This window comes from Poecile atricapillus, chromosome 1 (assembly GCF_030490865.1).
Source record: "Poecile atricapillus isolate bPoeAtr1 chromosome 1, bPoeAtr1.hap1, whole genome shotgun sequence".
Taxonomy (NCBI): Eukaryota; Metazoa; Chordata; class Aves; order Passeriformes; family Paridae; genus Poecile; species Poecile atricapillus.
In genome coordinates, this window is record NC_081249.1 from 174,242,007 (window position 1) to 174,254,380 (window position 12,374).

The following is a 12,374-nucleotide window of genomic DNA, read 5'->3' on the forward strand; positions in this document are numbered from 1 at the left end:
TAATCAAAGCAGTTTCATTTAGCACCAAGTTCTAACAATGATGCCCTGTTGCTATCCATAATTACCAAGATCACACCACAGGTGATAATGCCTGTCAGCCCCACAGAAGCATTTAAATGAAAGCACTTATAAAGCAAGAACTTTCAACCTCAAACTCCCTCAAAACTGAGGCTGCAGTCCCCTCCCAAACATGATCCAAAAAAATCAAAGGTTTAGGAGAACTTTACCAATCCCCATGATTCTAAGGACAGGTGCTCTGCACTTCCAAATATGACTTTATGAAGCTCTGCTCTGGAGAAATTACATATTCCAAATTCAACAACGAAAACCCAATCTTTCAGAAGCCATAGCCTGGCTGTACATTTAAACTTTGCTCTTGGCACTACAGGAACATGTGCAATGTTACAAAGCAATGCCTGGTTTGCTTTTCCATCTCTTCTTATCCAGAGAGTGCCCAGCTTCAGGTCCTGCAGCTGCCAGAACAGAGCAGACAGTATCCTGGACATGTATTGTTTTAAATATACATCACTTATTTCCACACACCCCTCCCCCCCCCCAATAGGTTGAGAATTACAAAGGTAAGGAATTCCAATATCAATTCAAAGGGAGACATTTGAGTATCTCCTCTGGGTCTTGCCAAAGCCAGTGGCAAGAGCCATACCCACAGTACCTTCATTTCATTCACCAGCTTCAAAAGGTGTTTCTTTATTTCTCCATTCTTTCTTTCAACCCGGCCTGAGCTCTGGGGGTGCCATGGGATAAGAAGGTTCCATTGTATTTCAAAGCAGCCATAACTCCTTAAAGGAACTTTCCTGTAAAATGAGTTCCCCTATCTGAATCTATTGGTTCCACAATCGCATATCTTGGAATTATTTGTTCCAAAAATACTTTAATCCTGTAGTTGCTAAAACAATTGGAAATGTTTTTGGCCACCCTGTTAGCTGACATACTATTACCAGAAGATATTTAAACTTCGACACTCGAGGCATTTTGGTAAAATTCACCTGGCATCTTTGAAAGGGTCGTACAGCCCAAGGCCTCCCTCTCCTGCCAATTTTCTTTGTAACCCTGTTACTGACTTTAGCACAAATCAAGTACCTTCAATAGCTCACTTTGGAGAGGCACAATTACACTTACCATTGTTAGGGGAACCCTCTAGCAATTGGACTGAATTAATAATAGTACACAATGCAAACAAATAGGCTCACCTTTAGGAAAACCCCTTTTTCAGTTATCACTCATCAATCAATGTTATTTATGTGGAGTCAAACTTTACAGGACCAAACTTCAGTTTAATAATACTACCAATTGGACCAGAATTTCTATGAAAGATGTCATGTAAATTCACCACATACCTCACCAGATTGCAAAGAGCAACTGTCAGCGCTCTCTCTGGAGCTGAGTTGAATTTCGGAAGCATTTACACATTTGCATTGTAGCTATTCAGACATTTCTGCTGGCATTCATGCCCACAGGTCATTTGACAAAACATTGCACATCGTTAATTTGAATTCTGAAGCTACCAAACAGTCAGAAAATGAATACGTGGGTGGGTTTTAAATAGCAAGCCTTAAAAAACCCAAAAAAAAGTAAGACAGTGAATATACAAATCAGAGGCTGGGCCCAGGTTAGCATGGACAAGTCCTGCATGGATACAAACACTTAAAAATAAACAAGAAACGCTAGAAGGTGCAAACCCCAAACACATCGCTTCATTCCAGAAGCACCACACCAGCACGGGTGCACCGAGTGTGCCCTGGTCCCCTTTGCCTTTGGGTCATCTCTGGGGCTGCAACCCCTGCACACGCGAGCAAGTTACAGTCGGGCAAAACCCCGTTGGTTTTCCTCAAAGGGGATGCTGGGGTCCATGAAGCCGATCACAAGAAAAACATTTCATGTTGTGAGAAAGCAGCATGTGTTTTGCAGAAGACTTTCCCTTCTGTCCTGATCCCAATTCTGACTTGGAACTTGGACTTTTGGAAGAACTTTGATGCCACACAGTCACTAAGAGTGATGTAAGAACAATTTCGAGATGTGCTCGAAACAGTGCTCCAGACCGAAAAGGGCAGGGCCCGCAGAGAGCGAGAGCCGCTCCGCGCTGCAGGTCGCCCCCAGGGAACGGGCACAGCGGGGGGGACATTCCTCGCCGAGCGATGCCGGAGGATGGGCGGGTCGGCCCGGCCGCGCACAGGCGGGGCACGGCGGCTGCGGGGAAAGGGGAAGAACCGCAGCAGCGTCCCTCGGCCGGAGCAGCCCAGCCGCGGCCGTGCCCCCGCGCCCCGAGCGGCGGCCCCGCGGGGCAGCGCGGCTCCCCCGCGCAGCGCAGCGCGGAGCGGCGGCGCCCCCGCCCGGGCCGCCCGGGAACGGCGCTGAGCGCTCGGGGCCGCCGTCTCCGCCCCGCCGCGGTCCCCCCGCGCTGCCCCGCGTCCCTCCGCGCCTGTCCCGCCGCGGCCGGAGCGGTGACACCGGGCGGCGCGGGGGGACCGATGGCGGGGGGACCGCGGGGCTCGCTGCCGGCGGCTCCCAGCGCTGCGCACGTAGGCTCGGGGGGGCGGATGACGGGCGGGCGGCGGGCGGGGGGCGGCCCTTTCCCCGCCGCGCCCCGGCGCTCGCCATTGGCGCGGGCGGCCGTGACGCGCGGAGCGGCCGCTGCCTCTTAGTGCGGGAGGCGGAGGCAGGGCCCGGCAGAGCCGCGCCGAGCACGGCCGCGCAGCGCCGCATCCCGCCGCCAAGGGAGCGCCCAGGGCAGCGCCGCATCGCTCCCGCCCGCCGCGGAGGAGCCGGGGCGCCCCGCGGGCAGCAGCGCCCCTGGCGCGGGCGGGAGGAGCGCGGAGGAGCAGCAGCAGCAGCAGAGGCAGCGGTGGCGGCCGCCGCGGGGACCGGAGCAAAGTTGGTGCGAGCGGCGGCGGGGCCGCCCGGGAGCGGGACTGCAGGGAGCCGCCGCCTCGGCTCGGCCCGGCTGCCGCGGATGTGCCCCCGCCGGGCCGGGAAGGACGGAGCGGAGCGCTGGCAGCGGGGATCGGGCGGCTGGCTGCGCTTCACCCTCGCCGGGCTGCTGCACTCGGAGGATTTGTGGATTGACTCTCGCTCCTGACCCACCGCCTCTGCCGGATTCCTGGGGTTTTGTTGCTGGATTTTGGCTTTTTTTTTTTTCCTTTTTTTTTTTTTTTTTTTTTTGTTATTAATTTTTCTCTCCCCGTTCCTCGGGGAAGGAGCTGCCTGCCGGCCCCACTCGGGCTCCCCGCTGCAGTCGTGGCAGTGCCGTGGAGGCTGGGACCCCCCTACAAGCCAAGGTGAGCGCTGGCACTGATCCGACACGGCATCACCCCTTTCCTCCCGGAAAGGTGCGTCGGGCCGGTAACCAAAGAGCGGGCACACACTCCAAAAAAAACCAAAGGCCACCCTGCATCTAGAAGCGTACAAAATATCCTGATAGTGGGACTCGCATTTGGGATCTGTTAGTTCTCTCGCTCATGCCACTGCCCCCTGGTTGCCTCAATGGCAGGATCATGAAGTGTTTGACTTTTTTTCTTCTGCTTCCAGAGACCTTAAAGAAGTCCAAAAAGAGTGTGAGGTCAAACGGCAAGGTGCCAGGATGCTATGAAATAGTGCCCCTGTCCCTGAAGAAGAAGATGGCTGCAGAACTTTACCCTGCCAGCACCAACACTAACATTGCAAACAGCAACGCCGCCGCCGCCGCCACCGCTGCCAACAGCAAGAAGAACGCCTTGCAGCTCCAGCAGAGCGCCCAGCCGCCCCCGCCGCCCCAGCTCCAAAACCTCAACAACAACAACTTGGAGAGCGCCAACTGGCAATCCTTCCATCCCACGCTGCGGGAGAGGTAAGGGCCAGGCCCGCCGGACCCTCCCCGGGCGGGCGGGAGACAGAGAGAGAGAGAGAGAGAGAGAGGTGCCCGCCCTGTGCACCTGCGCCCCGGCCAGGCGTGAGCGCAGGGATGGGCTGGAGCCCCGGGGGCCGCCGGCGGGAGGCTGGGGCACCGGGCGAGGGGCAGCCCGCGGCTAACGGGCCTTCTCCCCCCTCCCCTGCTTGCAGGAACGCGCTGATGTTCAATAACGAACTCATGGCTGACGTTCACTTCATCGTGGGCCCGCCAGGGGCATCCAAGAAAGTTCCTGCCCATAAGGTTTGTGCAGATAATTTTTGGCTTTTTAATGCTGCTGAGCAGGTCGCCTTCTCCCCCTGCCTTACAACTAGGTTCCACTTTTTTTTTTTCCTAATTATAGCTCTTGTTTAATCCCAGAAGTAATTCCCATACACTGCAATTAAAAGGAGCAGTCGAAGGCAGTGTTCTGCTTCCACTGCAGCTTGTAACTTTCGCTAAATGTAGCTTTTAGGAAAGCCAGCACGCTCAGCTGTTCCTGATCCATGTTACTGAGGCTCCTCTCTCTTTATTTTCCAGTATGTTTTGGCAGTTGGTAGCTCTGTCTTCTATGCTATGTTTTATGGCGATCTCGCAGAGGTCAAATCTGAAATCCATATACCAGATGTGGAACCTGCAGCCTTTCTAATCCTATTAAAGTAAGTGGCCACTACAAGTCTGCTAATTACATGGACAGAATCAAAGTAGCTTATAAAATATACATCTCCTAATTGACATTGTGCAATATGCACTTACTGCTGTTTACTTAATGTACTGACAAATATTGAATGTCAGATTCACTGCCAGCAAAGACGACTATAGATTATTTTCATGGCCTACTTTTTTTTTTTTTCCCTGAGAAACTAATTTTTTTTTCACCCACCTCCCCCTCTAGATACATGTATAGTGATGAAATAGACCTGGAAGCTGACACAGTTCTGGCTACACTCTATGCTGCCAAGAAGTACATCGTGCCGGCCCTAGCAAAGGCTTGCGTCAATTTTTTGGAGACCAGCTTAGAAGCAAAGAACGCTTGTGTCCTGCTGTCTCAGAGCAGGCTCTTCGAGGAGCCAGAGCTGACGCAGCGCTGCTGGGAAGTGATTGATGCTCAGGCAGAAATGGCACTGAAGTCAGAGGGCTTCTGTGAGATAGATCAACAAACACTAGAGATCATTGTAACCCGGGAAGCACTCAACACCAAGGAAGTGGTAGTTTTCGAGGCTGTTCTCAACTGGGCAGAGGCTGAATGCAAAAGGCAAGGGCTGCCGGTTACGCCACGCAACAAGAGGAATGTATTAGGGAAAGCTTTGTACTTGGTGCGGATTCCAACCATGACTTTGGAAGAGTTTGCCAACGGAGCTGCCCAGTCTGACATCCTCACCCTTGAGGAGACTCACAACATATTCCTATGGTACACAGCTGCAAATAAACCCAAATTAGAGTTCCCCCTGACGAAAAGAAAAGGACTCGTGCCTCAGCGCTGCCATCGGTTTCAGTCGTCTGCGTATCGCAGCAATCAGTGGAGGTACCGGGGGCGATGTGACAGTATTCAGTTTGCCGTAGACAAACGGATATTTATAGCAGGACTGGGATTGTATGGGTCAAGCTGTGGCAAAGCTGAATACAGTGTCAAAATCGAACTGAAGCGCTTAGGTGTTGTCCTTGCTCAAAATCTGACAAAGTTTACCTCTGACGGCTCCAGTAACACCTTCTCTGTGTGGTTTGAACACCCTGTGCAGGTTGAGCAAGACACCTTTTACAATGTAAGTGCTATTCTTGATGGTAACGAACTCAGTTACTTTGGACAAGAGGGAATGACTGAAGTGCAGTGCGGGAAAGTGACGTTCCAGTTCCAATGCTCCTCGGACAGTACTAATGGGACCGGAGTACAAGGAGGACAAATACCTGAGCTCATTTTCTATGCATGATGCATTTCACCTTGATTGTATTCCAGTGCTGCAATGATGCACATTAAGGGATTTTTTCGGTTTTACTACGAACTCTGCAGCAGTATGGAATGTTACGCTACTTACCTATCTGCTACATCAGGCTATACAAATAAGTGAAGGAATGCTCTTGAATTTAATCTTATTTTATTTATTCATAAGCTATTTGACTTAATTATTAAGACTGCAACATGCAGAAAAATGTTAAATTTTGCACGTACTGTGCATTTATTTTGTATATAGATAACTAACTTGCAGACTGCAGCTGACTCAAACAGAATGTTCTAAACTAGAGCAGTTTATGAATCTGTGAAATATAAAACATTTTTACTTGCCCTAAATCCTGTGTACTTGATCTTTGCTGACCTTATGGCTCGTGTGTGTTAATTCATGTACAGCTAACAGGGGTGATAACACTGTAGTCTGGTCCCTGTGTGCATCCACACCCAGCAAATAGGAAAGTTCCCTCTCTTGGTAACTGAAACGATCCATCAGCAGCCTTTATTTTCCCTTCATGAGAAAAGGAGCTGACATTTGAGGAAGCTCAGGGTTTTTTGTGTGTTGCCCAAGCTGAAGATAGACAAACCATCAGTGTACTCAAAGCTCATCAGAATCATCCTGTGGGTATATTTGAAAACTCCTAATGCCCCTAAACATCAGCATCTCAGTTAACCTGCAGCCTGCCCACCAACCAGCAGCACTGCCACTTGCACCTGTCAAACTACACCCCCCTTCGACTGGCCAGAGTCAAGACACACAGATGAAGTTAATTAATTCAGTGACAGGGCTGCGTCACAAATTTAGCCCAGGGCTGTATTACTGGCAGACACCATCTGAATTTACATCCCTGCCTTATACAGAGCAGTAGGCATTAGAAAAATACTGCAAGATGGTGTTTAGGTTCATTTAAGTTTGCTGACTACAAGTAAGCCACCTTAAAAAAAAAAAAGGCTGTTGGATCTTTCCTCCTGCTCTATCTTTTTGGGAAAACAGTCTCCAGCATTATCAGCAATCATTTTATGCTAGTACTTTTCTCAGAAAGTGATGAAAGTACTTCTTTTTTCTCTAAGGTCTCATGATCATATAGCTGAGCCAATTAGAAATATTTACTAGGTTTTATAAATGTTAAGATGGGCTCGGAAGAGAGTACTCAAACAGCAGTCTAAACCAGTATTTTTAAAATGTATAACAAGTACCTTTACATCTAACATGTTTGCCTTTTCCCAAGCTGCATTAATTTTCACCTTGAAACTAAGCTGCAATGCAAATCCTGCCTGTTTTCTCTCTCTAAAAAAAAACAAAAAACAAAAAAGTAATGAAAAATAAGAAGGGAAGTGAATTGCTGAAAACAAGACCTCTCTAGCAGAGCTGGAGCTGTGCTGCTGCAGCCACGCTGTGCCGCACTGCCCGGGCGCTGCTCCCCTTGCTGCAAAGGCAGCAGTTCTGTGCCAGCCCAGTACAGCTGAAGGGGTGTGCCTGTGTTGTCGTTCTGCAACACAGCCATCTGATTCTCTCAGTACAGATTAAGGAGAGTGGGAGTGAGAGTGGGTAAAGATGCAGGCAGATAATTCCTACACAGAGGTGGATAACAGTCACAAGACCTCACCAAAAATGCACTCTTCTTACTGGAATTGGCAAATTCCCTTAGCTTAAAAACCCACAACTTAGAGAATGGCTTCTGTACCCTTTCAACAGGTTAAAACCCACCTTCCTATTGCAGTCATGATTACAGTGTTGACTTATTTGAAGTTATTCACGAGTTTGGAAAAAGCTGCTCCTCATTTTCCGCCAAGCCGTTTGTATTTCAAGCACTGAACAGCTCAGCTACAGGTGATGGACAGATAGTAAATTTGGCAAATACTTATCAAATGTTACATCTGTGGAATTGAAGCATGACAGGCCTGTAGGAGCTTGCTGACACACAGAAATTTGTTACACATCAGTCCATTGTCTTAGTATAGCCCAAATTACTCTTGGAAAAAGCAAGAAAACTATTTGCAAAAGAAAACAGCATCTAGTTCCAAAAAAGTTCTTACATAAACGAGAACAGGCTCTTAGAGTCAGCAATGCTCCTCTGCCTGGATTGATTCCAGCTTCACTATAAAGTTACTCCTTGGGTACCAACATACAATACTATGTATATATACGTGCATACATACATATTTTTTTCAAGTAACCATAGGAAAAAAAAATACTCAAGTAGTCAAAAGTCAAATCATTAAAAAAATACCTATGGCTGGAGCATTTATGCAGAGTTCTCTGGCCAACAGAAGGAAAGTTCTTCCCAGCACATAGACATTCACCTATTAAAAGACAAAAGAAGCATTATGTAAATCTTAAACCACAAATGTTTTTAATAGAACATTTATATGGAAAGGAGAAAAACCCAACTTCTGAAATCTTAACCAGCTTAAAAAAAAATCAAGTTATACAAGCACTATTCATATGTACAGGATAATATTCAGTGCTTGTCAAAATCTGCACAAATTAGCATTGTAAATCGAAGCATAAGTTTATATTGAAAAAATTTTAAGAAGTTTTTCATCATGCTCTCCAGTGGGCTCTGTGCTGCTCTGTAGTACAGTTTTTCAGTTGTCACATTACATCATAAGGCATTAAGCAGACTTCAATGTAATGTCAGTATATATAAAGTGTCATTTATCTTGTACCATTACAAAACCTGAGCAAATACAAGTCAGTGCAAATTTTGGTTCTGCATGATTATCTGTAGTGGCATAATTAAGTATTGCACAAGTACACACCAAACTTTTCACCAAATCAAGGAGTGGTGCTACATGCCCCAAGGGTTATTTGTCATACCTTGCTGTTTGGACATTGCCTCAGATCACATTTAAAACATTAGGAAAAAAAAAAATCATCAGAAAAGCTCAGGGACCAGGGACAGAGCTCTGCTCCCCTCCCTCTTTCACTGCTGCACCCAGGAAGATGTAAATTGAGGGAAGGAGTTACCCTTCATACTCTTGATTTGCAATTTATAGCATAGACAAACCATATTTGTATTTTACAAGTGTGAGGAAGTTTTCTTTCTCTATCTTAAGGTGTGTTTTTGTGGTCAGCAAGAAAGGCAGGATATACTCCAATTCCCAATCAGTCTCAAACATTTCCCACGGAGCTCCATGAACACCTTGCTTCCCCCAAGGCATATGTAAAGGTCAAGGTTAGTATAAAAAACTCCATCCTCCTACACTCCAAGCAAGTAGGTTTCTGATTTGTTTTGAACAATGGTATATACTCTATTGCTTTTAAGGAACAAAACTGCTCCTCTCTTTCCTACCCAGCATAGTGAAGGCGTTTACTTAGCAGTCAATTACACAACTGAGTGATGATTATGGTACAAGCCTATGGAATTAAAAAACTATTGCTCTTTGCATTTCATCAAAGAGCTTTGCCAACCTTAGTTTGAAAGCAGGCTTTCCTCCCGAGCATATAGACGGTTCTATAATATATTTATCTCAACAAAAACAACCAAACCCCCAAACAACTGACATATTTTCACCTAGCCCTTCAAAAATGTTTACATGGAAATGTTCTTAATGTGTATTTTTCTCAAATATATATATAAAAAAAATCATAAATTAGAACTTCAAAGAAATCTTCAGAATGATCACATATCCTGAAAATGACTGTGCAATCAATTATACATGACATGATGGTAATTCACTCCATATTTAGTGAAAAGTGGGTGTATTCCATGCTGTGTCTGACCAATAGTTGGACTGGCCAAGAAGATGCAAAAATACAGCCTTAAATTTTACTGCCTTTTTTCTTCCTGAAATAGGGCACAACACAGAAGCACAATTCTAGGGGAAGGAAAAGAGCAAAACATACTCTCTGAATGAGCAGTCTGTTTTCTAGGAAGTAAGTCACCAAATTTTATACAGGAAAAAATATGCACCTACTGAATCTGGCAATTCATACTGGAGTCTGAGAGCGTGTGACTTTCCATGAGCACTGAGACAGAACAGATATCACTAAAGCAAAATGTCTGCAGCATTTCAGTTGGCTTTAGATTCACTGCAAGCTCAAAATGGGTTGTTTTGACCTTTTGTCTAAAAAATATTAACATAAAGAATGAGTGTTTGGCTGTAATTTCAGCCTTCTAAGCTGGCCGAGCAAGTTACTATAAATCTTGAACCTCATCACTTAGATCTTGTTCTGCAAGGACAATTCACCGCACAAATCAATAAAGTTACTTCAGTGGAGCAAAGTACATATGATGCTTCCGTTAGAGGCTTCACAAACTCATCTAGTTCTCTTATATTAGTCTAGAAAAAAACCCATAAAACTCTAATCCAAACAAGTATTTTTCCTTCTAGCTTTTTTCCTTGTCACGACATCCAAATACTTGATGTTTGTCACCATCAAACCACGTCACTGCCTAAGAAACTCCTCCTAAGCAAACTTTCCATAAATGCAATTATAAAGAGCAAATAAATATGAAGAGGCATAAAGAAACAGGTATTTTCTTCTAGTGAAGTTCTAACAATCAAAGTGATTGTCAAATTAAATCTAAAGCAAAGACAAATGAATAATAAATGTGCTCAATGACTATATATCCTTATTTCCTTGGCCTAAATAAAAGTCTCCTGACCTACGGTTTATTTGAGAAGTAATGCACTTAAATCTAACCTGCTTTTCTACTTCACCCACATCATCAGTGCTTTATGACTGACTTCAAGGTGCAGACAATGTATTTGCACAAAATAATAAATTAAAACAGAAATTATAAATGAGGGAATTTCTTTTGCTCACAACCCCATTTCTTTATAGTTTCTGGTTACTAACAATTTAGAAAGAAAGCAAAATATACAGTATAGTCCATGTTTTCTATTGTTTTCCTCATGAAGCTCACACATTTTTAATGCCAGGGTCACAAAAAGAATCAGGAACATTTAATTGCTTCCAGTTTTTCTGGCAAATTAGTACAAAAAAAAAGACTTCAGGCCCTCTCAAACAATATGGTTCTCAACTTCAAAAGTTAAATATTCACAGGGTCTGGGGCACTTCTCATAAATGAAAAATTAAAGATGGCATAGAGTTCACCCAGAAATCTGTAATGCAACTGAACTCCTGAAACATAATATTTAAGATTTCCTGGGTTTAGTGCAAGGTGGCCCTTTCACTAAGATTTTATTCCACTATCACTGATTTCTAGTCACACACACACACACACACACACACACACACACACATATCTCGTGATAGAAGAGATATGATATAAAATAAGCATTTAGAAAGGGTCTTTCTTTACTCTCATCATTTGGTTTTTCTGTACTCCATTAAGCTTAGGAAATTAAGAGAATTAATTTAGAGGCCTACTTTAATTTCTAGTTCTTTCTTCATTAAGAACTTCTTATAAAAATTCATATACTCCAATCCATCAAAAGCTTAACGTTCCAAATTTAGAATCATATGACATTTGCATTTATAAAACCTAATTTTATATGAGTTCTTAGAATAGTGAATAAACAAAAATGCCCTTCTAAAAGGATGTATGTGGCTTAAGCTTGAATTGGTGCAGCTTTAAAGCTTACCACATCAACTTCAGCCTCTTTTCCCTTAATTTAAAAGGATCATACTGAAAAACAGTATTTTTCCAAACTCTCCCCAATCAAAACTGTTGAAGTGAGACAATTGTTTTGTACACTTCCACTGTACCACTATATGACTTGTGCTCTTTTTTTGCAGATTTTCACCAGATACTAAAATTTCCTAAACCTGATGCAATGACCACGTTTAAGCATCAACATCTAATGCAAAAGAGGGGTGTCAACCTCAGTTGGGAGATTTAAAATATCTGCATACCCTGATAGCTTTTACCATATTCTCATACATTCAACTCATATTTAAAACAGTAAGTTTACAACAATCTGGACCCATCATGGATTCTTTTATTTTTTTAAAAAAAGGCAAAACAAAAAAAAACAAGTGTCTTCTTTAGCAGGAAGACATTTTTCAGACAAAGAAGTATGTGCTCACCAAGGCACTGCAAAACCCTATTTCTACAGGAGACCTTAAGATACTCTAAGATGTTGTCCTTTACCAATAGTTAATTTCTGTTCTCATTATCAAACACATTATGTTAATTAAAAGGGGCATTTAGTAAAGGAATGGCTTCCAATTATTCAGTTACATCTCCACAACAGGATCCTTCTACTTGTTATGCTCTTTGCCCTTCACAGTATTTTTTGGAGACAGTCTTTTCATTTCACATCTGTCAGTCATCAGACACTGATTTCAAAGGGACACTTCCAGAGAGACTCTTATCCTTTCATAATTTCCTCTTGCTTTCACATCATGCCTGATCTGTTCACAAATACCAATATACTTCCACTTTCAGAAATAACAACAAACACCTCATTTCCAGTAACACAGGAATTTATCAGCCTAAGACCTTCCAGAATTTTAAACTCTCTTGGGGAAACAGGGTATCTCCCATTCATACAGTTACCAGGTTACGTTAACTTCTGGACAGCAGCAAAAAAAATAAAGCTGCCACCATTGAATGGAAGGTTTTGTTTGACCGT

At 44.4% G+C, this 12,374-nt stretch overlaps 2 protein-coding genes across 3 annotated transcripts in view; one reads left to right on the forward strand and one right to left on the reverse strand.

The window, feature by feature from the left end:
- BRF1 (BRF1 RNA polymerase III transcription initiation factor subunit) overlaps positions 1-12,374 on the reverse strand; it is a 174,205-nt gene that overhangs the window by 88,230 nt on the left and 73,601 nt on the right. The window contains exon 5 of the mRNA XM_058832496.1: positions 8,057-8,129. Coding sequence (XP_058688479.1) covers positions 8,057-8,129 — 73 coding nt within the window. The remainder of the gene's footprint in view (positions 1-8,056; positions 8,130-12,374) is intronic.
- Positions 2,657-6,167, forward strand: BTBD6 (BTB domain containing 6). 2 transcript variants are annotated; one of them, XM_058832526.1, is made up of 5 exons: positions 2,659-3,293; positions 3,544-3,841; positions 4,054-4,144; positions 4,421-4,539; positions 4,776-6,167. In XM_058832526.1, the coding sequence occupies exons 2-5, from the start codon at positions 3,633-3,635 to the stop codon at positions 5,806-5,808; spliced, it is 1,452 nt and encodes a 483-aa protein (XP_058688509.1). In that variant the 5' UTR covers positions 2,659-3,293; positions 3,544-3,632; the 3' UTR covers positions 5,809-6,167. The 2 variants fall into 2 exon arrangements, with proteins under 2 accessions (XP_058688501.1, XP_058688509.1); XM_058832518.1 differs by having other exon boundaries at positions 2,657-3,841.

What these genes read in the sequence shown, in the direction of transcription:
- BTBD6 (XM_058832518.1), top strand. Translation starts at nt 3,474, where the DNA reads ATGCCACTGCCCCCTGGTTGCCTCAATGGCAGGATCATGAAGTGTTTG. An exon ending in AGAAAGTTCCTGCCCATAAG is followed by an intron (nt 4,145 to 4,420) that starts GTTTGTGCAGAT and finishes TTTATTTTCCAG; the next exon opens with TATGTTTTGGCAGTTGGTAG. An exon ending in GCCTTTCTAATCCTATTAAA is followed by an intron (nt 4,540 to 4,775) that starts GTAAGTGGCCAC and finishes CTCCCCCTCTAG; the next exon opens with ATACATGTATAGTGATGAAA.